Raw genomic sequence first — 26,558 nt, 5'->3', positions numbered from 1 at the left:
GTAAGTATAAGATGGGTGATTTTTTTTTACAGCAGTTACATCAAGATGTGACAGCACTGACTTGTGTGAATACACATGTCCTCTGTCAAGTAATAGGGCTTACATCTAAAATGTACAGATATTCAATGAATGTCCACATTTTGGCCTCATATGTTTGTAATGGAAAATCATTAAAGAGTGAAGTTAGAAAATAATGACACACATTTCTGTTTCAGACTTCATATCCCTCAGAACAGACATAAAAATAGTAATGTAAAACCTGTTATTCCATCAACTCTCTAAGTTCGTAAGATCATAGTGTTAAAAAACACTCCACATTGTTGGGCCTTTTGTCACACTTTTATTTATGCATTATTCCAGCTTTGTTGGTGTAACAGTTTGGCAGGGATGTACACATTACAAAAACCTGTAAGAAAGCAGTACAATTTGCAAAACAGCATCACAAAAACAAATATATTAAGCACTAAGTCAGCTCTGTACCCTGAGCATCAGACTGAAGACTTGTGTATCCCTGAATCCAAAAGGTAGAAACAAGGAATATGGCACAGTTATCATTTCCATATGGTGTTGAGTGGTTGGGATGTGGGGTAGGAGGCCTAGGCTGACACAAAAGGTAGTGAGTGCCTGTGAGTAAGTAAGAGAAACAGGCAGATGTTTGGGTAAAGTAACAAATGGCCACGGAGACAGACTGAGCTTTAAGCTTCATGACTGACCCGTTTAACTGTTGTGTGTCTCTCTTTGTGGGCTTTCCAGGTGAAACTGGTGTGCGAGTGTCTGCAAGAACACAGCCAAGCACTGTGCAAGCTCTATGTCCCGGTATGTTGGATAGGTGTAAGCTGTGCATGGTAGAGGTGATGGTCTTCGCCGGCATCCCTGACCCCGACAACGGTCTCTGCCAGGAGTTGCACTGGCACATCCACTGCCAAGGTCAGATGCACTGCTGCTACCTAAATGTGACTGATGTCTGCTGGGTGAGCTCTCCTCACGAGTAGGCCTAGGACCCACAAACTCATGGCCTGCCACATCTGGGTGTGGACACGTCAACCACTGATGAAGCAATGGAAGTAATGCCACTACAAGAGCATGATCAGGCATGGCCGCGTTGCCTAACATCAGGTAACGTGACTGACCTACACCCACGTGGATGCCGTCCCCCTCCCAGCAGATGTTCCATCACAGACACTGAATCGGCATCACGGTGGAAGCAGTCATGTGTGTCAGACTGTGCCACATCTACAACCCTAAGCATTTCCTCAGAGGCCCTATTGAAACATGCTTGCTCTTCCATAATGGTCCAAACATACGTCAAGTGGCACAGAAAGACACACCTGGATCAGATGGAGGATGGACAGCAAGCCTCCTCCGAGCAACCCAAACAATCCTTCTGCATAGCATGTTGCCCACATTTTGGCTATGGCCAGAGTCAACAGGCACTGAAGCCACAGTGACCACGCTGCGCTGATCAAGTGTCTCACCCTCCACCTTTCCAATGCCCTAGAATTCACTGGAATGGGTTTGCAGAGCCAATACTGGCTGTGTCCGATGCAGTTACAGAGGATGGCTAAATGTCAATCTCAGTGTCAGATTCAACCTCTGCACCCCTCGCATGTGCCTGTGTTTGGCCCCCATCATCATCACAGTCTGCCAGTACTCTGACATTAGGTGGATAGAGTCCTGCACTTCCACTGTCAGGATCACCTGCGATAATAAGCAACAAACACAGGAAAGAAATGAATAGCTACACTATTACACCTCAATCTATGCTAACAAACTAACACCAGTGCCACTATCACAGATGATACCACAATGCACACACAGTCCTGACACCCACCTCACACATACAGATAGGTGATTATTTCTGTGAAATGTTCAGTACTGAAATAAAAATGTTTGGCTTACCATGTGCAGATTACTCCATACTTGCTAGGGAGGATAGTCCTTGAAGGAGTTAAGTAAAATGTAAGGGCACCATCATCACAGTAACAGTAACACCGGGGGAAAATTGGAGCTTTATATGTCCATTAACAATAAATTTAACTGAAACTTGGATAACACGTCCACCCCAAGCCCATGTGTAATGAACCAGAATGTGTTAACTGTATCAATGTACAACTAGCCCCCCTCTAAAAAAAAATATTAAATCAACTTAAATATTGCTTTCAGTATTTTACTGTACAAGAAATATTTAAAAATTGACATAGGTAAGCTTACCTGTCGTCCTGGGACATACTTGTCCTCCCTGAAACAGCAGCACCAACATCAGTCCCATGCTGGTGTGCACTTTCCACTGAGCTTTCTGGATCCCTTATAGTGGACAGGAACTCTTTATTTGGTGTCAGTGGTGGCTCTGTAGCAGGCCAACCCCAGTACCCAGCTGTCCACAGGCCACTGCAGCTTCTCAACTACCAATTCGATAAAATCATGTCAGTGGCCCTATGACACAGCTGCTGTTTCCTCCCAACAGTGTTCATATCGTTCACAATCTGGTTCCAAATTTGCATTCTTCCAGACATATCCTCACATCTTCTCTCAAGCAAAAAAGGTACCATGCTGATGAAATGCTTGGCTGATAACGTCATTTTCTGGGTCAATTAATGGGGGGTTGTGGGGATTTGGACGGTTGGGTGCCATTGTCCTAAGTGACATAAAACACAAAAGAAGGATACTACACATAAATATCACAAATAAAATTCCTGCTTAGATATAACACACATTGTTAGTTTTTCAATGTTACCCACTGGAGGAGAAAAAACTTTCAAGTTATTCAAATATAAAAAAAAAGGTTATGTGATTGTAACATCAGAGTCACACAAAAAGAAAGATTTGATTTAAACCAAGGAGTAACAATAGAAAAGCAAACCTCTGCAAAAACCTTTTGGTTTTGGCTACACAAAGATGGCACTTGGCTAATTCATCCCCAAAACAAGAGGCAAATTATATTTATATACCAAACAAAGGAGTAAAACATCAGTGAATTGTTTTAAATGCTGTCAAACAAACTGTCCCAAAAACTTGTGTACACATTTACCATGTAACATTCATTTTTATGCAGTTCCCAGTCACCTCTACCTGTGGGCAGCACTCCCCTAAGGGTGTCTGTGGGCTATCCTAGAAGGTTAATACCCTGTGTCATTGACAATGTAGGACATTTACTTTCAGTGAAATAAAAATAGAAGAGTGTAAAGAGAATCGTTTGTAACATTAATACTTTTGATAAAAGTTAAATAAGGCTGTGCATCTGAAAAAGTAAATTGTCCTGACAAAAATGCATATGCTTACTTCATAGCTTACTTTATAGATTAGTACTAGACTAACTTCCCTTGTGGGCCATTTTCAGCCTAGCCAATTACCCCATGTGAGAATCAAACCCTGCACCTTATGTTTGTAAGGTAAACACCTTAACCATTATGTCATCCTCCCTAATGCAATTATGAGATCACGCAACCAAGTGCAATTCAGGTAAATAAATGTAAACATTCGTGTGTATGTATGCGTGTGTATGTGTGTGTAATATATATGTATATATATATATATGTAAATACACACACACACACACACACACACACACACACACACACACACACACACACACACACACACACACACTCTATGTAGGAATAAAAAGTTTTAGGTTATTATTTCAGTATGTATACTTATCTTATTCCTTGGCCACTTTTCTTCATCCTTGAGTATGTAGTCCCAAATCACTAACAATTAATTTTTAATGCTTCTCTCTCTTGTGTAGTAATTCTTCTCATTGCCTGTAATGAATATGCACATTTTGTAATCACGTTTGTCTCTTTCTGTTCTAGGACAAACCTCATGTGTATTGCCTATCTTTCTCATAATTCTTGCACTACTGCTAGTATCTGTATATCACACTGTTCTGCTGTAGCTTATTTTGTCTCCTTTTTGTTATATTTCTTGAGGCTTTTGACTCTTCAGCATTTAACTGTTTTCTGTCTAGCTCATTTTCCCCACAGTGAATGCCTGTACTTCATCTGTTCTGTGGGTACCAGTGGTAAAGCCTTATTCTCCTTAGAAAATTTCTGAGAGTTTCCTTGTAGATCATCATGTGGTTTAATGCTTCAAGGGCTTTAACCTAGACAGACTTTTCACATCTGGTCTTAGAAAAACCTAGGTGCAGTTGATAATATTTGGTGTATAGTGTATTGTGTACTTTATAAGTTCATAGGTCAGTATTAGGCTAGCTGCCATTGCGGGCCATTTTAAGCCTAACCATTTTCCCATTTTGTGCTCAAAATAACCATTCCCATTTGGTTAGAGATTGGCCTTATCACCCCATGTCGATAACTATATATTACCCCTAATGAGAGTAACTGGGATCATACCATAGATAATTTCAGGGAACCCATGCATGGGATAAAGCATTTAGGACCTGCATCTGTCCATTAGTAGTATAGGGGGGAGTCCTGGGGTAAACTTTCTGTTTCCCATCCTTAAATCTAAGTTGCACTTGAAAATTGACAGGGATGAACTTTGCTTTATGCGGATGGAGAGTCTGTTCCATAGCAGCGGTAACAAGTAATTTCTCCTGAGTTGAAATTGACTCATGGCAACTGTATGGGAACACCCCATAGGGTTTTCATGGTGTATTGCAGAAGAAGATTGCCAGGCCTTTCTTCCACATAGATACTGCTGCTGCCCAGATGTTCCCTGGTTAGGTTTTGAACCCAGTTCTACCAGTTAGTAATCGTGTGCCTTTACCTCTGTGGTTTCAGGCCAGGTTATAGCAGTGGTATCTTCTGTGAAATCTACCTGTCCAATAAAGATGACTGTAGATATATTCAATTTGGTCAACTTATAATAAAGATTTTGAACACCTATTTAACTTTTCATATTCATAATAACTCACTGACGGGCTTTTTTAAGGTGATGTGTATGAACAAATGAGACACATTCATATGAGTTAGAAGCATGAGCTAAGCTTTGTTAGTCTAGTGGAGAGTTGGAGAGGTAGTTTGTCTTTTTCAACAAACTAGGAATATGTATTCCATGATAGAATGTTTTAGGGTTGTATCATTAGGTGATTTTTTATTTTTCAAAAGTTTTGTCCATAGCTGAAGATTTCATATTGTTTTTTATAAAGTATATAATAAGTTCTGTACATATGCAATTTTATTAACCAAGCAGAAACTTCGCAGTGTGGAGGGTGTGAAGTTTACCCCTTCAAATGTTATACACCTAGTTCACTAATAAAAATCAAACTTTAAAATACATACTACAAAATAATAAAATAATAGGAAGCCCTCAGTTGAGTTAAAAATGGAATATCCTTTATTGAAACACACAAACAAGCGATCCTAGTTGAGTATAATGAAAAGCATTAAAGACATTCAGTATTTATATATAATCAGGTTATTTGGAACAAGGGAGTGGTTACAGAGGGTGTTTCTGTTAAGAGCACTAAAAGCATTAAACTCATTCCTTTAACTAGGTTCTCCTTCCTCCTTAACACCATAGTGTAAACTGAGACTGTGCTACCTTAAAAATGAAACTGAAAAGCAGTATATAAGAACAGCTTATTAAGGCTAACGTGCTAATCCAAACTTTATTAATTAAGAAACTAACTCGCTAACAAAATGGCTAACTAAAAAAAAGATCTACCACAAGACATCTGTCAGAATAAATATTAGTAACTTATAAACTGAAACAATTTAACAAAGATAGCTTTCGTACCAAATAAATACTTCATCAGGTGAACACCTAAGTAGGCTGAAAACCATAGCTATAATTGTTAAGGTGGAAAATGCAATGAAAAATAAAGCAATAAGACCATGAGGATCTTTTCGAGTGTGACATCTAAGAAAGCAGTTAGTATTAAGTATCAGGAAACAGCACCAATGTCAGTTATTTTCATTGTAAAATATTTACGTTTGACATTTGTTTATAACAGTAGTACATACCTCTCAACCTCTTAGAGCAAGAAATCTGGACTTAATGGGGGGACAAAGGCCTAACATGATGGTCTCTCAGCTGAAGAATTCCGCTTACAGAAATAGCAAACCATTTTCTGCAAAGTAACCAATTGTTGGCTTTGTTTTCAGTGTTTCAGAAAGATACTGTATGACTGGATTAGTAATGAAATAACCATACAGCTGGTTTATCTAAAAAAAAAAAAAAATCTTTTGTGATTGATGTTAGCAGTTGGCCAATATGTCAAGGAATGCTGTTATGAAATGAGGTGCATTTTCTTCATCAGTGTACATTACTTTTTTGAAAAACACAACTTTTACTGTGTTCCACTTTTCCCTGAGTAATATTTTAGGTGGTTAATATCTGATATGATATATTATTCTGAGTTCTGGATTGCAGGTAATAGGTGTGTGTGTGTGTGTGTGTGTGTGTGTGTGTGTGTGTGTGCATGCACGTGTGTGCTGCTGCTTCCAGAATGAAGGAATACATTCAGTTTTTTTACTTTGTTAAAGTGTCAAAATGTTATCCTAACCGAAACAGTGTAGTACTTCTGCATACTGATTTAAATTCCTGTATTCTGTTTTTTTCAGTTGCATAATGACAGGAAGCAGATCAGTGTTGGCTTTATTGGCTACCCAAATGTTGGCAAAAGCTCAGTAATAAACACATTACGTTCCAAGAAGGTTTGCAATGTGGCTCCTGTTGCAGGTGAAACAAAGGTAAGCCAGCCATACATCCAGCCTTTCATTAAATGCTGTAAAATGCATGATTTAAGAGCTATTTTTTCAAGCAATTAATTCTTCATTTGAGATGATGGCCTTGCATCTGTGGTGACAATAAACAGCATGTTTGATCAAACAGCTATGTTATGAATTATATACGCATCTAATGGCGTATTAGGTTGTATATTCAGTCTGTCAGTATTTGCTAACTGATACAGAAGTAGGCTTCTCTGTGAAAATTCAGTGTATTAGATGGATGACTTTTTTTGCATTCTGTCCAGAAATGTTATTTGTTGTAGCTAGATTGCCTTCTATCATTTTCTTCCCAGAAACTTTATCGATGGTCTTCTCCTTGTATTCATCCTAAAGCCATTGAAACTGTGAAAATGTAATAAGATCACACATTTTACATAACCTTTAGTGCCTACCAACATTTATAAAATGGCCAGGCATTTGCTACTGCTGCATTTAACACAGTAGAAATAAGGTCTTTCTTTGAAGAGCACTGTGTAGGGATATAACAGTTGGGCAATTCAAACATGTTCCCTCTTTGCCTCCAGAAAAATATCAGGTTCATGTGCTGTAAAAGGCATACTGTTTGACATTTTAATGGTGCTTCTGCACTTAGGTTAGGAATATGTCCTACCCACTGCTGCCCACTGATTTCCAGGTGGTTAGCCATGTAGTATCCCCTTTTAGCATTTATTGTTTTAAGTTTCAGTATGCTACAGTAATCTGGTTCAGTCAGCACTGCCACAGATACTGTCTGAGATCAGAGCTTGATGTTGAAACTGTTATGTTTTTGGAGTTTCCTCCTCGTTACTAATTGATACGTTTGAAAAACCTCAAATAATTTTTCAAATGTTAGTACTTAGTATGCCCAAAATCAACCCAGAGTTATGACCTGTTTAGAGAGTCACTGAGACATCTTCAAACATCAGTTCAGTAGGTAAAAGGAGAGACCCAGAAATGGCTCTTGGTCCAAGTTTATTTTGAAGTTTTCCACCTCCATAGTGACCTTTTCTTTAACCAGCACAACGTGCTCTAGAGAATGGTCATCATCCCTTGTTCTTTCTTGGAAGTGAAAGTAGTTGAATAGGGAGGTGCTCACTGGCACCTTCTTCTGGGAATGAGACCTGTGATCTCATTTACTGTCTCTCCTTCATACTGGCCTCTTGATAGTTCGTAGATATATAAAGAGTGAGACCTTGAGTCTTGTTTCAGGTTTGAGTCTCAGGCCCTTGGGGGTTGATTAACTCCCCCCCCCCCCACACACACACACACACACGTATCCTTAAGTTGTTTATGGGTGTATAGTAGGCCAACGATCACTAGGGGCCTTATAAGCCTTAGCCTCGCAACCCAAATGTGACCCACAAGTTTGATTTATATGGGAGTGATTTACTGACTGCCTTTGTCCATCAGAGAGACATTGGTGCCAGACTAGAGGTGAATTTCCAATTACTCATCCATTTTAAGTTGTGCTTAAAAAGGATTCAGGAGGAACTCTGCTTCACATTGATGGGGAGCCTGTTCCAGAGAATGAAATCGTAAGACAAAAAAAAAAAAATTCAAAGGTCGCACAGATGCATAAACCTTACATTTCAGTGCACTTACTGTGGCAGTTAATAAGCAGCTGAGTCACCACTCAACCATTACTTAGTTATTAGGTAGCTTTCTTCCAGCAAATATCTGGTAAACTTAATTAAATTCACATGTAAATAAGGGTCAAGTTGATCCCTGTAGATCCTTCTCGACCTTTATTCATGGTCTTTTTTCTGCTATTATTGTTAACTTTCATGACGTGGTGAAAGATGGGTTAGAGGGTGTTGGTGATCGTCATTCTTCAGTCAGCTCGGGTAATATTGCCTTTGTGCCACACATTAGCATCTAGTTTGTCACAAGTCAGACCAGTGTCAGCTGACTGGACAATAGTCCATTCCCTACCCACACCCACAAATCATATGTTAGGATTAGAGAGCACAAAAAAGAGGTCTCTCACCCCCTCTCCTCCTTTGGACCCTTCTCCTGTTGTATAGTCTGAAAAGCTGGAGGTTCCCATCATGGAAATGAACAGATATTATAAAACACTTGCTTCTGCTGAATACCTTTACTCATATGCCCCCTTTCATTTGTGCAGAGTCGAGAAATCCTTTAAAGAGAGGCCTTCTGTTATTTTCCCTTCCCCACTGAAGAGGACTTAGGTTCATCTTTGTTGATTAGAGCCTGTCATTATAGATGTTAATGTCAATGGCTCCACAGGTAGCATACGTATTGATCCTGGAAGATAGTAAGACTGTGGGTTCTATACCTACACCAGGTGCTTGAATTCATTTTCCAGTACTGGCACTGCAGTGCAGCATAGTGGTGTGCTGCACTCCCGGGTGTTGTCATCTTTCAGAGTACAGGTTAAAATTAAGTCCCTACTGACTGAGTTGTTGGCAGTTCAGATTAATGTAAAATGCTCAGAGCTTTTATCAAAGAAAAAATACGGTCAGATTACCATTTATTAAAAATTTATCAAACATTATATCAACCTGTACATATTTATGCATATTACTGAAAACATGCAATAACTCTGAACATTAAAAGCACATTAAATGATCATGCAGTAAAATACAAAAAAAAAAGAAATGAAAAATCAAGCTTAAAACATTTTTTCTTTTTATGTGACTGCTTGGTTAAGTTAACTTTTCCTGCACAGAATTTCTTTAATTATAGTTGCTTCATTAGAGCAAAAGAGACCACTCACCATTGGGGTCCATCACGGTTCTGTGCTGGAACCTCTTCTGTTTTGACATCTACTTTTCTGAAGTAAAAGCCAATACCAAGGGACAGTGGTTGACCAAGTCTGCAGTTGACAGCAAGTTAGGAGCACTCATTGTATCTCCAAATGACTTGGCCATCCTGCAAGAAGGTTTTTCCCAAATAAATAACTGGTGTTAAAGTCATGGATTTAAACTAAATTCCAAAAAAAAAAGGCATTATTGTATCCTTTGGGAAGTCATCTACCCCATGGAGCTACCACATTGATAATACTCCCCGAAGAGTTGATCCAGTTGTTTGGGATTTGGGAACTTATGGGGACAGTGACCTAACTTTTGACCATGTGTATTGTAAGAAATTCCTTCTGTATTGCACAGCTTATAAACAATGGGTTTGTGTCTAGATGTAGGGATGTCATTGTCCCCCTTTACTCAGGCCTCATTAGGCCAGTCATTGAATGTAATGCCTCCTTTGGCATGTATTTGTCCAGACACATGCAACATCTGAAACGTCCACAGAGATATGTTACAAAAAGGTCACAAGGTCTTCTTCACTTACGGGCGCAGTCTCAAAGGTAACACCCAAATATGCTCTGAACTGGTGGTCAATAACACCACATACACAAATGCCGTAGATATAGCCAACATGCTGGCAGACAGGTTCAGTGAAAACTTCACACCCCTGTCCCCTCCATTAGTAAACCAGGACATCCCCAGCATCTGCCGCCCCTCCCCTCATCACCAGGAGCAGGTCTTTAATGCCCTCTCAAAGGCAAAAAATACAGTCTGCATGGGATCCAACAACATCCCTGGCTGTATCCTACATGAAGTCAGGCATGAGCTGTCCGCTCCATTAGACACCCTATTCAACCAAAGCCTGAGCACTGGCTTCATTCCAGCTGAATGGAGGACAGCCACTGTCATCCCGCTACACAAAGGTGGAGCGTCCACTGACCCAGGCAATTATAGGCCCATCAGTCTAACTAGTCTGATTTGCAAGGCCATGGAACACATTATCATGAACCTTATAAACAAGGGCATTGGCAACCTCGAAACACTTGACCCCACACAGTTTGGTTTTGTCAAAGGGAGATCATGCCTGTTAAACTTGGTCGACGACTTCAAAGCAGTCACCAAAGCCATGGACGAGGGGAAGATGGTGCACGCTGCCTACCTTGACCTAACCAAAGCCTTTGACACTATTTCCCACTCGGGCATAATAGATAAACTCCCCCAGCTAGGCATCAACTCGTATGTTACCAGATGGGTAGCTAGCTGACTCACTGATAGAACCCAGTCAGTCAAAATTGGGGAAACCACCTCTAGTAGTAGTAGTAGTAGACCCATAATGAGCGGTGTACCCTAAGGTTCGGTCTTGGGGCTTTTACTGTTTGGGATATACTTTTCTGAGATGCCAAAACTAGTGGTCTGTGCCTGACCAGGTCTGCAGATGACTGCAAGCTGGGTGCTGTCTTAAATTTCCCTTGTGATGTGAACATCCTCCAAGAGGGCCTAATTCAAACTAATGACTGTTGCCAGAAGCATGGCCTCAAACTGAATGCCAATAAATGCATTGTTATCCCCTATGGGGAAAATGGCATCCCCACTAATTATCACATTAATAACAGTGTACTAAGCATGCAATCAGTCATGAAGGACCTGGGCACCCAGGTTGATAGCAACCTGACTTTTCACCACCACATTGCCTCCGTTGTACAGAAGGTTTTCTACATGGCCCACCTCATAAGTAAGTGTATTTCATCCAGGAATAAGGTCATAACATCCCTGTACTCCTCCCTTATCAGACCCATTATCGATTACAGTGCCCCCTTCAACATGTACCTTGCCATGCACATGCAGCAGTTGGACAGAGACCACAGAGGTTCCTGACCAGGAAAATCCTGGGTCTCAAACACCTATCCTATACAGATAGGCTAAAAGCCCTGTCCCTCTACTTAGTCTCATACAGACTGTTCAGAGGTGACCTGTGTCTGGCATACAAGGCCATCTCAGACCCAGCCTTGATGGAGTTGCTGCATATCCGTAAGTCAAACTCTACTCTCGCAACCCGCATGCAAGGCCTCAACCTGGTCGGTGACATTAATAGAACTTGTTAGCAGGACAGATGCGTGTCACAAAGACTCCTCCGTCTGTGGAATAGACTCCCTCTTCATGTCAAGCAGAGTACCTTACTAGCCCTCTTTAAGAGGAACCTGGACGACAGGGAACAGAAAATATACCCCTGAGAATCCTACCTGTATCCTTGCTGGACATGGGAAACAGGTGCTGACTTTGTGAGAACATGGGCGAAATTCTTGGTTGGGCTTATAAGGGCCTCTGGGCAAATAGCCTACTGTCCTATGAACCTAAGATACAAGGCCTGAAGAACATGTCCTACATGGACCAACTCAAAGCCCTGTCACTATACACTGTATCCTGAAGCTACTAAGAAGTGATCTGTGTCTGACATACAAGGCATCCTCTGACCCATTACTGATAGATTTACTGCACATCAGCAAGTGTTATGGCATCAGAAACACTCTGTCTAGGGATCTAAACCAATTCTGTAACTTCAGCAGAATGGTTTGGAGGGACGGGTGTAGCTCTCAGAGGATACCACTGCTCTAGAACAGATTCTCCATCCACATAAAACTAAATTCATCCCTGCCCATATTCAAGTGCAGTTTAGATGTATGGATGGGAAACGAGGCATTTACCCCAAGACTACTTGCTCCCTGTACTACTAATGAACTAATGCTTTATTCCACGGGGTGGGTGGATTCTCTCATATTATCTGTGTTATTTATTTATTTGTTGAACAATTTGTTTACCGGGAAAGTCCAAATTGGGACAGAGCCCATTTTCAGAGGAGGCCTGAGGAGAAACACTTCAGACGCATGTCTTTGGAATGTGGGAAGAAACAGGAGCATCCAGAGAAAACACAAGCGAATGCAGGGAGGACATGCAGACTCCACACAGAAGGCACTCCAGCTGAGAATCAAACCAGAAAACCTTTTGCTGTGAGATGACAGTGCTAACCACTGCACCATTGTGCCGCCTGTATGATCAAGCTGTTCTCATTAGGGGCAACATATAATTATTGACCATGGGATGGGAATGGATAGTCTATAACCAAATAGGATAGGTTATTTTGAGCACAAAAAGGGAAATTGGCTAGGCTTAAAATGGGCCGCAAGGGCAGGTAGCCTAGCACTTGGCATATAAACCTATTAGTATTTCTTAGTTTACCAGTACCTTCTGCCATATTTCTGTCCATATTACTGACATACAAGAAAAAAAAAATCATATCCACTGTCTTCTTTCCCTGCATCATTCTTATTGTAATAACCATATTTTTCATATTTATATACCTGGGCTCCCTGCAACTAAATGGTCTTTTATTTTCTGTCTGAATCCCTCAGACTTAACATGCGTTAAAACATACAATGTGAAGTTGTTCTATCTTGCCATTCATTCTTACTGATGGGTTTGGAGCCAATGATCTGCTCCAACTCAGCCAATTACAAAGCTCGAGGTCTTCAATCAGCTCGAGGCCAACTCCCTATCCCATGCTGCACCTTGTGTTACCTCCGATCTAGTTTGCCGCTGCAATAGATCGGAGGATACTTCACAGCTCGGGCCAGTAGAATTTTCTTTCTTTGCTAATTTTCTCTTAAAGACTTTGGAATTGTAGTTTAATAAGTTTCCTTTCCATTTAGGACTTTTGTAGGCTTTCGCAGAACTATTTCTGCTATCTTGAAGGTTTAATTTACAAGTTTTTTTGGCCGTCATTTTAATATGCCTTTATTATCTCCCTTTCCCGTATTCTAGTGTGTTTAAAACTTTAGAATTTAGAATTAGACTTTAAACATTAGCATTTGAAACATTTACCGTAATATAATAATTTGAATAGGTTATTTCTAGTGTGTGCTTGTGTTGTTTGGATTTGTAGAGCCTCTCTAGGCCGTTTGCTTCTATTTGTAGGTGCCACTTACATTTGCTGGTTGTCTATCAGTATTTGCTATGGCTGACCAAGAAAAAGAAAAACAACCCAAATCTGGGTTAAAAAAATGCCCATCGGTGTCAACTACTTGGACTCCTTCTGTGCCTATCGAATGGGCTAAGAGCTGACACTTGCCAGTCGGGTCCGGGGAGGACAGTAGAACTGATCTTTCGGTTCTGACTTTGCCTCTTGAGGCCTTGGAGTGGATGAGTTTGGTGCCTATCTCTGGATCAGAGCCCACTGTTCCGGTGCCGAAGGAATCATCTGTTTCTTTGGATCCAGGGGCTCCGCATCGGAGCAGGGGTGCCTTTGATACTATGAGGAGAGTAGTGTCCCCCAGGGCATCCACAACATCAGGATCAACTACCTCCTCTCCCAAAGCACCTGTGTCTACTTCTGCCTCACAGATCCCCTTGACACGTAGATACCCTGAGCATCAGGAAGCCTCACTGGGTGGACCCTGCTCTTCCGAGACCACACCAGAAGCTCCCACTGATGAAGTTCCTAGGAAGAGATTATGCAAAAGGAAACATCTGGACTCCCCGCAGGAATCTGTCACTTCAGACACCGACTTGGATGAATCAAAATAGTCCCCACAGTCCCCCTCGGAGGATGTCTCCTTTGCAGATTTCATGGAAATCCTTAAGCAGAGGGGTGGCTGGAAGCCCATCAACCCTACTGATGATGAGTATGTCTTCCTGAAAGCTTTTGGGTCTCAGCCCTCCACCTCTTAGGTGTCTCCACCCTTCGATGAGCTTATGGAGCTGGTCTCACGAAGCCGTGGGAGTCTCCTGACACCATGGAGCCTGTCCCTATGAGGCCTAATAAATTTATTACTTCTCCTCAAGACAAGAGCTTTCTCACGAAGGGGGAGTGCCTGTTGATGCCATGGTGATGGCGGCAGCCACCAAAAAGGAGATGTCGGAAACTTCTTTATCTGTTTATCTTCCTAACAGGCTTTACCAGAAAGGCTGTACCAGAAAGGCTTATCCAGACTCCGCTACACTTTGCTGTGAAGGAAAGGTTAGTTTGCTTTTATTTTTTGCATTACTTTATTGCCTTTCTATATTTTGAGTACTGTGGATGTTCTTTGTGGTTCACTGTTGCAGTCATTACTTTTGGGTTATCCTGCTGGCAGGTTGCCCTCAGTCGGCCTGAATTACAAAGTCCTGTGTCGTTTGCTGTCACCTCTTCCCTGACGGCAGGTCGTCTGGGGTATAAAAGATGCAGCCGACGCCATTTTCTTTAGTCTTTCTTGCCTTGTGGTGCCCGAAGCAGAAGCAGTTCACAAGTGCCGTTCGGCCGATTCCTTAGATTTTCATGTTCGAGTTTCAGATCCGAAGTCTTCATTAAAAGCTAAGTACCCCGTTGGGGAAACTTTTTTCTTGCTCCAGACTGATGTCAGAAAAAGTTAATAATTGTATTTCTTGTGGGAAGCAAATACCTCATAAGGACTTTCATTCTTACTGTATTCCTTGCCTAGGCCCTGACCACGATGTTTCTAGTTGCCGGTTTTGTGCTAGATTTAACCAACGCTCTATTAAGTGTTGGTACGATTTTGCATTAAGCTATTCTGGGCGAAGATTTAATTATACAGTGTCGTCGGATAGCCATCCGACTACCGTAATTCACAAAAAACGCAAAGAAAAAGATAGGCAACCGAGGTCCAAAACCAATGACGAAGCTTCTCCTAAGCAAGTCGCCAGTTCGCCAGTTTTCAGTGAGGCACTTTCGCAGCCCCTGATGCCCGCTACTTTAGAGTCACAGGCCGTTACCAACTCCCACGTGGAGTCGACCAGGCCACTGGAAACTCAAGGTATTGGAGCCTCGGAAATTATTCCCTCAGATGGGTCTGGAGCTGCTGAGCAGGCATCAGCTTCTGAGGGTGTATTCAGATCTAAACAATTATATATTAAACCAACTTCAAAGGCAAAGACTAAAACTCCTTTAAAGGCAAAGAAACAAGTTCACCAGCCACATGGACAGGCCTCCATGCCCAAAAAGCAGATGCTCAAAATGGCCGAAGACTTAATTACCTTGATCAGGGGTTCACATCCCCCTCCTGATAAGAGGCCTAGGCAAGAGACAGACTATGAATCTTCAGATCAGGTTTCCATTTCTTCTGATTCCTCTTCTGATCAGAAATATTCTCTTCCCCTCCTATGAGGACTCTGATGCTGAAGAATCAATTCCTTCAGCTTCTCCTCCTGAGGACTACTCCTTTGGGGAAACCTTGCATACCATGAGAGAGCACTTCCACTGGGAGAGCCAAGATTTTTCAGAATCTAAGAAGAGGCTCAGAGACTTCCTTTTACTACCTCAACACAGGCCTGTAGCTATTCCACCTGTGTTAGACATTGTAGATGATGTGTTCTCAGAGCCTAGTCTGACCCCTGACTCCTTACCTCCAGCTCCTGTTAAGCCGGACAGATACTACAGGGTCCCTGACTCTCATAAATTTCTTTTCAAAAACCCTACTGCAGACCCAGAAACCATTTCTCAGGGTCCCAAAGGTGTCAAGGCTTCCACTGCAAAAAACCCGACCCCCTCTGACAAGGATTCTAGGGCACTGGATAGATGGTGAAAAAAGATTTACACATCTGCTACCTTAGCTATAAGGGCCTTAAATTGCCAGTTTCATATGCTCAAATATCAGCAGTATATCATGACACTGCTTAAACAGAAAATGATGGTAAATTCTGAATGTGCAGAAAACAAAGAAATGCAGCATTTATTGCATGCAGCTGAACAAGTTGGAAGGCATACTTTGCAATGTGGTTTTGATTCTCTGGAGGCCTCCTGCAGGGCCGCTGTTACGGGTTCTGTCATTAGGAGGCATGCTTGGTTAAAGGAACAAAATCTGCCTAATGTTAAAGCAAAATTATTAGATGCTACTTTACAACATGGTACCTTGTTTGGTGTTAAGGCAGAAGAGGTGTTAAAGAAAATGGAGGACAAAGCTAAATCTATGCAAACGGTCAAGGATTTCTTACAGGTACAGCCACCTAGATTTAGCAGACACTGACCTACAAAGAATTGGTCCTTTCCAGTCTCGGACAGACCTCAAAGGGGCAGATCCAGACGCCTTAGAGGCAGATCACAGCCGCAAGGTTCCTACAGGTCTAAGCAGTGGGGTGCTTTACCTACAGAGGTGGAGAAGACTAATCACAACCATATAGGAAACAGTCCCAATGACTTCTCCCTGCCCCGCACCAAGCACTTATCTTCTGGCAGCACCCTTAGGGGGAAAATGAGCACTTTTTTCACAAAACTGGCACATTATAACCCAGGACAAATGGGTTCTAGACATAGTGTCACAAGGCTACAAGTTTCACTTCCATACCCTGCCAAGGGCAAACGGTTGGCCAGACCTGCCAAAAAATCAGTGGGCAGAGGCTCAAAAACAAGTCGCAGCTTTCATGGACATGAGGGCTATTCAACAAGTGCCACAGCAAGAACAAGGACAAGGATTTTACTCAAGACTGTTCTTGGTACCCAGAAAGGACAAAGCATGGAGACCAATACTGGACCTATCTATTCTAAACACTTTCCAGGATATACCAAAATTCAAGATGTTGACCTTGCAGCAGCTTCTGCCCATGCTGGGCAGCAAGGCTTGGCTCATGACTTTAGACTTAAAAGAGGCATACCTGCATGTCCCAATCAGACAATCATGCAGAAGATACCTCAGATTCAAGGCTGGCTCAAAGCATTACCAATTCACTGCACTGCCCTTTGGCTTATCTACTGCGCCCAGGGTCTTCACAAAGTGCCTGGCACCAGTAATTGCTTACTGCAGACTAAGAGGAATACAAATATATGCTTACTTGGACGACTGCCTCATACAAGCAGAGAACAAGGACATTCTACTACAGCATCTGACATTTGTGAAAAGACTTTTAACATGCCTAGGGTACACAATCAGCAAAAATAAATCAAAACTAGTACCCTCTCAAGAGATAATATTCCTGGGTGCAAGCTTAAATACAACTGCCCAGATGGCTTATCTCACTCCAGACAAACAAAGGCAACTGACTACCTATTTCAAGGAAATGGCAACAAAGGCCCAGTTATCTGCAAGAAACATTCTGCAGGCTTTGGGCTTCATGGCATCCTGCATCTTACTAATTCCATATGCAAGACTGCATATGAGGAAAATTCAATGGTACCTAAAAAGTGTCTGGACACAACATTGCCAGAGCCTGGAAACAGTGGTTACTGTCATTCCCTGCCTGCAACAGGAGTTTCGCTGGTGGGCAAAGGCATGTCACCAAAACAAGGGACAGCCATTCTCACTACCCCCAGCCAGGCAGAGCCTAACGACGGATGCATCAGATTAAGCCTGGGGGGCACACATGGCAGGAAGAGGCATTCAGGGCACCTGGTCCACAAACCATCTACATATCAATCAAAAAGAGATGCTAGCTGTTCAAAATGCCCTGGCAGCCTTCAAGGACCTACTTCATCCGGGACAACTACTGATAAAAACAGACAACACCACAGTCATGTGGTACATAAACAAGCAGGGGGGCACTCATTCTTACCCCCTTTGCAGACTAGCCATGGCTTTTTGGGACACAACATTGACTTACCAAGTTCATCTGCAGGCACAATTCCTGCCAGGAAAGGAAAATACACTGGCAGACGAACTAAGCAGAAACCTCATTGATCCCCACGAGTGGCACCTGGATCCACAAGTCTTCAGCATGATAACAAAGAAAAGGGGATGCCCGGACATAGATCTATTTGCCTCCCCTCACAACAATCAACTAAAAAGATTCTGCACAAGGACCTATCACAGACAAGCTTGGAAAGTGGACGCTTTATCTTTCAACTGGACAAACCTATCAGTATATGCCTTTCCTCCACTGCCTCTCCTCCCCAAGGTGTACTCCTAAAGGTCAGACAGGAGAAACCAAAAATGATTCTGATTGCCCCAGACTGGCCACGCCAGTACTGGTATCCGAGCTTATGGAACTTGTCCCAATGCCCAGCCTGGACCTTACCTCAAATTCCTCATCTACTGTCCCAGCAAAACAATCAGATTCTGCACAGCCAACTCAGAACTCTAAACCTGGCAGCATGGCAGATAATGTAGCCATACAAACCACACACCTCTCAGTAAAGCTGTGATGGATGTCATTTTAGAAGCCAGAAGGCCTAGTAATAGAAAATCCTATGCTGGGAAATGGAAGAGATTTTGTGCTTGGAACCAAGCTCAAGGAACTGATACAGCTGTCCCAAATATTCCTCAGATTTTGCAATACTTAACGGAGATGCCGGACAAAGGCCTATCTTTTTCATCAATTAAAATCCATGCCTCTGCCATTTCGGCTCATTACAATACAGAGCCACCACTCTTTTCTCATCCTTTATTAAGGCAGTACCTCAGAGGAGCCAAAAACTTAAGACCTCCAAGTAGAATGCCAATACCTGCATGGGACCTCAATTATGTCTTGGAAAAACTCACCTTACCTCCTTTTGAGGCAGCTGCTACTGCGGATATAAAATTCTTATCTTGGAAAACAGCTCTGCTCCTAGCAATAACTTCTGCAAGACTAGTTTCAGAGCTACAGGCTCTCATGGCCTTGGAACCCATTATCATTTTTTATCCAGACAGGGTCTCTCTGAGAACAAACCCTACATTTATGCCTAAGGTAGTATCCAGTGTAGCCCTTAACCAAACTATTCATTTGCCAACTTTTTATCCAAATCCACAGAACAAGGGGGAGAAAATTCTGCATTCTTTGGATGTACACAGACAACTTAGATTCTACTTGGAGAAAGCTAAAGTTTTTAGAAAGACAGAACAATTACTAGTGGCATATGCCGCAGCATCACAAGGAAGGGCTATCTCCAAGCAGACTATTTCAAAGTGGATCGGTCACTGCATTCGTTTCTGCTATTCATTGCATGGCAAACCAGTGCCTAAGGGCATTAGGCCACATTCAACCAGAGCTGCAGCCACTTCTGTAGCCTTTCTCAGGGGAGTACCAACCAAAGACATTTTAGAGGCTGCTACTTGGAGTTCAGTGCATACCTTTACAAAACATTACAATCTGTCTCTTTACTCTAAATCCAGGGCAGGCTTTGCCAGTGCAGTTCTGCAGGGCCTCATAGCCGCTCCTAATGCTGTTTAGCTCCAGCCCCCCAACCATGGCTTTGGGACTCAACCCAAATGTAATGACTGCAACAGTCAAACACGAAGAACATAGCACAGTTGTGTACACTTACCATAAATGTAGATGTTCGAGTGTATTCACTGTTGCAGTCCAGGTTACTCACCCGCCATCCCCCTTATATTTGCTGTAACTTATCTTTACTTCTCTATTCTATACAACCTAGGTGGTGTATTTGCTTATAGATGGAGGTAAAGCTTATTTTGGTGCATGTATGTTTTATTTACATATTTTTAGCCTACCCTTTTGGGGGTGCCTAACATCTGGGGCAAGAAAAACTAAAGAAAATGGTGTCGGCTGCATCTTTTGTACCCCTGGCGACCTGACGTCGGGGAAGAGGCGACAGCAACCGACGCAGGACCCAAGACTTTGGAATTCAGGCCGACTGAGGGCAACCTTGCCAGTAGGATAACCCAAATGTAATGACTGCAACAGTGAATACACTCAAACATCTACATGTATGGTAAGTGTACATAACTGTACTTTTGTTTTCTTTACCTTGTGTTTTACTTGCATTCTGCTTTAACAGCATATTAAAACTTCAAAAAAGACCACAGCTCTGTCTCTTCTGAGTCAGGCAGAATTTTTTTCCCGCCCTCCCACCCAGTTACAGTTGTCTTGTTAAATACCACTGTCTTTCTAGTTGCCCGTCTCTTATGTTAATCTGAACATATATCTCATTTCCTCTCTACTTTCACTGGCTTGTGTGAGTAATCACAAAAGCATCATTTTTGAAATCCCTCCCCTTCAACTATTTAAATTTATTGACCATCCTACTATATTCCATAGTACCAGAATAAAAAAGTGACCACCCCTTTCAATCCATCTTGCTGTTTTAAAAATTGTAACTCTCCACTAAACCTTAACTTTTTAAACAGGTAAAACTTCAAGTTACCTACTTTCACATCTAACTTCTCTAGTGCACACTACAGTGTGCATTTTTTTTTTCATCTTACCTTTAAGCATCCATGTGACTAGCACTTGCTCTAATACCTGCTGGAAAGCACTAGGAAGCCTTAAACTGATACAAGCACTCAACTCTCCTTGTTAATAAGGAGAAATTAATACTAGGCAATAAACAGCCTATAATTGCAAAGTACCTTGCTAAGGTAAGGGAAAACAGCTCCTGTACTTTACAAAAAAAAGCACCAAACCAGGCACGTCCAAGGGTCAGCTTTCAGTGATTTCTCCTGTCCACCTGGTGAATCTGGGCATACTGGGGCAATGCAGCAATTGCCTCATGTACACAGACAGCCCTCTCCTCCTACCACCCAACACTACAACCTGTGAGAGATGCACTTACATAGCCAAAATGGAAGCAAAGCTCTCTCCACCCAAGATTGTGCTAGACAGTCAAGAGGAGAAGGATAACACCCACACTACACCTCAAGCAATACATAGCCTTTCTAAACCCACACCAGCAACACTAAATCCACATATGCAGAGGCCCTTAACTGTAACCTGCCCAAGCAACAAGGACCTCTGATGCTGAAACGCAAACAAACACCAATCACAACCAAAGTGTCACATAGTTCACAACACCAGTGTGCCACCCAGCAGGCAAGACAACGTACCTAACACTTTAGTCATAGGTGACTCTATAGTCTGGCACACTGATGTCCCACTCACCAGGTTGAACAAGGAGAATATTACAGTCAGCTGCCTGTCGGGTGCCAGGATCCGCCACATAACGCATGCACTCAAGTCACTCCACAACAAGTACAAATATGACTCTATCATTGTCCATGTTGGAGTGAATGACTTGAGATGTACCTCCCTGGACTACATGAAAAGAGACATGGAAGAGCTCTCGGATCATGTGGCCCAGGCAGGTATGACCCTAGTCCTGAGTAGCATCCTGCCTTTGCCCAGAATGATACCACAATATAAGGACAAAATGATTGACTTCAACAATTGGCTAAGCTTCTGGTGTCATTCAAAGGGGATCCAGTATCTGTTTGCCTGGGACGACATGCTCGACAGTCCACGATGCTTTGCCAGAGATGGTCTGCACCTGTCACCCCTGGGATTCAGGTTACTGGCTAAGGCTCTTGCCACCCCTATAGTGCCTTTTTTAGGCAAAGTTCAAAGGAAAAAACCACCACCGTAACAGGTACAAGCATGCAAAATCTGAAGGTAGTACTACTCGATGCTAGAAGTCTAAACCTCAAAATGCACTCTCGAGGCACTCCTAAAAATGGAGAACATCGATATCTGTGCAGAAGCTGAGACCTGGTTCACCAGAGAGCACCCCTGCAATACCAGGCTACAACTCTTACCAATCTTTTCGGCCACCAAACCAGGACCGAAACACTTAAGGTGGAGGAGTGTCAATATTCACCAAGGATATTCACACCACCAGGCTAGTTGCCCAACACAATGCATCTGAAATTCTCCAGGTGCAACTAACACTAGGTAAGACTGCAATCCAAATTGTAGCTTGCTACAGATCCCCCACCATACCCCAAGATTCTCACTACACCTTTCTAAACATACTGGAAAATATTAAGATAGAACCAAACACCCTAATACTGGGTGATGTTAACTACCCTGCCATTAACTGGGAAAACTACTCATGTAACAACACCTTTGCCCAACGGTTCTTGGAATTCATAAATTCCAACACCCTGGATCAACTAATCCATAGTCCCACCAGGGGCTCTAATATCCTAGACCTGGTCATTACCAACATGGGAAATCGATGCTCCACACCTATGGTCACCCCCTCGTTAGTCAGGTCTGACCATAAGCTAATCACCCTCAACATCCACATCCCACCCCCACCCCCACCCCCCAGTAAGGAAACCTCCGTAAAAAAACTTCTCCAAAGCCAACTTCATGCTACTCAAGTCAGAAGTGACAAACTTCATGACACCCATGCAGACGGGAACTGAAAGTTCAACTGTTGAATCCTACACTAAGGCACTGTACGAGCACATCCACTCATGCATGAATCGTGCCATCCCAAATAGAACCAAGATGCTCTCATCCAAAAAAAGTAAGCCAATCTGGTAGTCCCCTGCCATAAACAAACTTTACAACAAAAGGAAGAAACTGTTGCAGAAAAGAGGAAAATCCCAGGGTACAAAAAACTCCCTAACCAGCCTCAGTAAGAAACTGAGATCCCTCATAAAATCCTCCAAAGCTAGTTACGAAAATAAAATTGCCAAATATTCCAAAGACAACCACAAGGCATTCTATTACTATGTCAAGAATCTAAATGGCAATGCACAGATCTGTTCTGAGCTAAAACAGAATGGCATTAAATATACTGATCCCAAGGATATTGCCAATATCCTGGCAGATCGATTCAATGCCAACTTCATACCCCTCTCACCCCCTAAATGGCCCATCTCAATACCGGAAGATTGCCAAATTCCGATAATAACGGCCACACAGGTAAAAAAACGCACTCTCCAAAGCTAAGAATACAGCATTCATGGGACCAGATGACATCCCGGGCTGTGTACTATGAACTGGCACCTCACCTAAGTGTCATGTTTAATCATAGCCTCACCTCAGGTTTCGTGCCCACTGAGTGCCGTAGAGCTACAGTTATCCCACTCCACAAGGGGGGATCCACCTTGGATCCCGGAAACTACCGTCCCATCAGTCTGACAAGCCTTATCTGCAAGGCCATGGAGAGTATTATCATGGAACTTATAAACAAAGACATTGGCAACCTTCAAACACCTGACCCCACCCAGTTTGGATTTGTGAAGGGCCGATCTTGTCTCCTGAACCTGATTGACTTTTTCGAATCAGTCTCCAGAGTCATGGACAAGGGTAAGGTGGTCCACACAGCCTCTCTAGACCTTGCCAAGGCCTTTGACACCATCCCCCACTCTGGAATCATAGATAAACTTACTAAGCTGGGCATTAATCCCTACATCACCCAATGGGTTGCTAACTGGCTTACTGATAGAACCCACACTGTAAAAGTAGCCGACTCCAAATCCAGCTCCAGACAAGTGGAGTACCTCAAGGTTCAATCCTGGGACCACTCTTGTTTGGCATCTACTTCTCTGAAGTACAGGCCAACACTAAGGGACTCTGGCTAACAAAGTTTGCAGATGACTGCAAACTGGGAGCCATTATTGAATCCCCAAATGATGTTGATACTCTACAAAAGGTCCTTACAGAAACAGATGCTTGGTGCCAGAGCCATGGGCTCAAGCTCAATGCCAAGAAATGTATAAGTTATCCCCTTTGGGAAAGAACATGTATCCATGAATTACCATATAGGTGGCAATACACTAAACACCGAAAGTGTGTTAAGAGACTTGGGAACACAGGTAGGCAGTGGTCTCACCTTCGATAACCACATCGCCACAACAGTCAGGAAATCCTTCTATGTGGCACACCTCATCACTAAGCTCTTTTCATCCAGGAAAAAGGAGGTCATTGTCCCACTGTACTCATCCCTCATTAGACCCATTGTAGAATACAACGCCCTGTTTGGTAAGTACCTCTCAAGACATCTGCAACAACTGGAAAGGCCGCAGAAATACCTCACTAAAAGAATCACAGGCCTAAAGCAGATGCCCTATGCTGACCGCCTTAAGAAACTCCAGCTATACTCTTGTCGCATAGCGATCTCTGCTTAACATACAAGGTCATGTCAAACCCAGAGCTGTTGGACATGCTACACTTAAATCCCAATCCCTCAGAGCCGCACTCTCCAGGGATCTAAACCTTGTCATCACAATAAACAAAACATGCTGGAGGGATAGATTCCTGACCCAGAGACTCCCCAGACTCTGGAATAGATTGCCCATACATGTCAAGCAAAGTGCCTTTTTGGCCCTCTTCAAAAGGAACCTTGACTATTAGATAGGAGAAAGGAAATCCACCCCGGGGATCACGTCAGTCGCCCTGCTAGACAGGGGTCCAGGGAAGTAAATAGTGTGGGAAGAAATCCTAGGATCATGGATAGATACGAAAAGCGCACATTTAGTTTAGCGACTTTTGCCATGTGATCACTGAACTACCGCACACATTTTACGAGATTGCAAATACATCTCCTAGAAGAGCTTGGAGATACTCTACATGGTGCGGTAACTGAGGGAGTGTCAGAGAAGGTTGCTTCCCAGCTTGCTACTCTTAATTCCATGGTAAACTCTTCCATGCGTCTGATCTCGTATGTAGCTAATGGAATGAGTAGGGCAGCGAGTACAGGAATTGCTCTTAGGAGACACTCTTGGATGCGCTTATGTTCCTTTGCGGAGCCCTTTAAGTCATCCTTTGTGAACACCCCTTTTGATGGCTCGTCTTTTTTCGGGCCCAAAGTAAAAGAAACTCTTACCAGGTGTGAGCAGGAAGGAAAGACTCTGTCTGCCATCGGAGTCTGTTTTTCCACTCCTACTAGACCCTACCCCAAAGGTCAGAAGGGAGGAAAGATGTGGTTCTGAAAAGCCCAAGGAGCCTTTCAGGACACACGTGGTGAACCCCCCTCCAGGGGCAGTAGAGGAGGTAATAATGGAAGACGCTGCCCTCGCGACAGAGGGGGTCCGCAGAATCAGGGTGACAGATCTGTTCTTTGGGAAGCCCTACCAGAGCTCCTGAAAGGAGGCCCGACTGTCTAACTCTGGAGGCAGTTGGGGGTCACTTATCTTTGTACCCAGACACCTGGCTAAAAATAACAAAAGACAGCTGGATACAAAGCATCATATCTAGAGGATACTTTATTCTCTTTGCCACTTCACCACCCTTGATAACAAAAATCCCGGACGTTCCACCCAGTTACAGGTAACGAGCAACCATAGAGGTTCAAAGGTTGCTAGAAAAAAAAAGAGTCATCCAACTGGTCCCCGCAGACCAGATAGGATCCAGAACTTACTCAAGATTCTTTTTAGTTCCGAAGAAAACAGGGGACTGGAGACCCATTTTGGACTTCAGTAGGCTAAACAAATCTGTCAAGAAGAAGTTCCGGATGGTCACTCTACAGTTGATACTTCCTTTTTAGGGAAAGACAATTGGATGTGCTCGATAGATCTCCAGGATGCGTACTACCATATAAAAATGGCCAGACCATCCAGGGATCATCTGCGCTTTCGGCTGGAACCAGTCACTACCAGTTTTGAGCACTGCCCTTTGGTCTCACTACAGCCCCCAGAGTGTTCACCAAATGCATGGTGGTCACGGCTCACCTGAGGCATTTGGGATTCCAGGTGTTTCCATACTTAGACGATTGGCTCCACCACCACCAGGCATCAGCTCATACAAGACGGGGAAACCACGCTGAACCTTTGCAGCCAATTGGGGATGTGCTAAAATTGTTGGGGACGACAGCGGCTGCAATCATAGCGATTCCCTTGGGTTGTATGCACATGCGGATTCTGCAATGGCTCCTGTTCACACAATGGTCCTATCAAGAACTTCCAGTGTCACATCTGATTGCTCTAACAAACTCCTGCAAAAAGGATCTTCTGTGGTGGTTGACCTCTCATCAAGTAACGATAGGTCTTCCCTTTATCCTACCCTCAGCGTCGGCCACTGTGACCACAAACACTTCCCTGATCGATTGGGGGGGGGCATTTTCAGGGAAGAACAGCCCAAGACACATGTAACAAACTAGTGACACATCTGCATATCAATGTCCTGGAGGTGAGAGCGGTACTGTTAGCGTTGCAGTACTTTCAGGGCTATCCTCCTCTCGGGCAATTGCAATTCAGACGGACAACATTTCGGTGGTCTGGTACATAAACAAACAAGGAGAAACCAGGTCTTAACCCCCTTTGCCGAGAGGCCCCAAGAGTATGGCAGTGGGCTACCTCCACCCAGCACTTTCTGATAGCAATGCACATCCCAGGGAAATCCAGCGTGATAGCAGACAAACTGAGCAGGGCAATTTTGTTGCCTCATGAGTGGTCCCTCAAGGAAGAAATAGCAGAAAGAATATTCCGCAGATGGGGCCAGCCTTGCTGCGATCTCTTTGCATCCCCCATGAATA

The 26,558-nt window shown here is 43.1% G+C and overlaps 1 protein-coding gene across 1 annotated transcript in view; it reads left to right on the top strand.

The window, feature by feature from the left end:
* The window catches only part of GNL2 (G protein nucleolar 2), an 859,639-nt gene that overhangs the window by 372,693 nt on the left and 460,388 nt on the right, over positions 1-26,558 (top strand). Inside the window, 1 exon segment of the mRNA XM_044083721.1 lies at positions 6,528-6,656. Coding sequence (XP_043939656.1) covers positions 6,528-6,656 — 129 coding nt within the window.

The sequence above is a fragment of the Protopterus annectens genome, chromosome 1.part1 (assembly GCF_019279795.1).
Source record: "Protopterus annectens isolate FY-2018-M chromosome 1.part1, PAN1.0, whole genome shotgun sequence".
In the NCBI taxonomy this organism is placed as follows: domain Eukaryota; kingdom Metazoa; phylum Chordata; order Ceratodontiformes; family Protopteridae; genus Protopterus; species Protopterus annectens.
The sequence above is the reverse complement of the archived record's forward strand: the minus strand, read 5'-3'. Positions and strand labels throughout refer to the sequence as shown.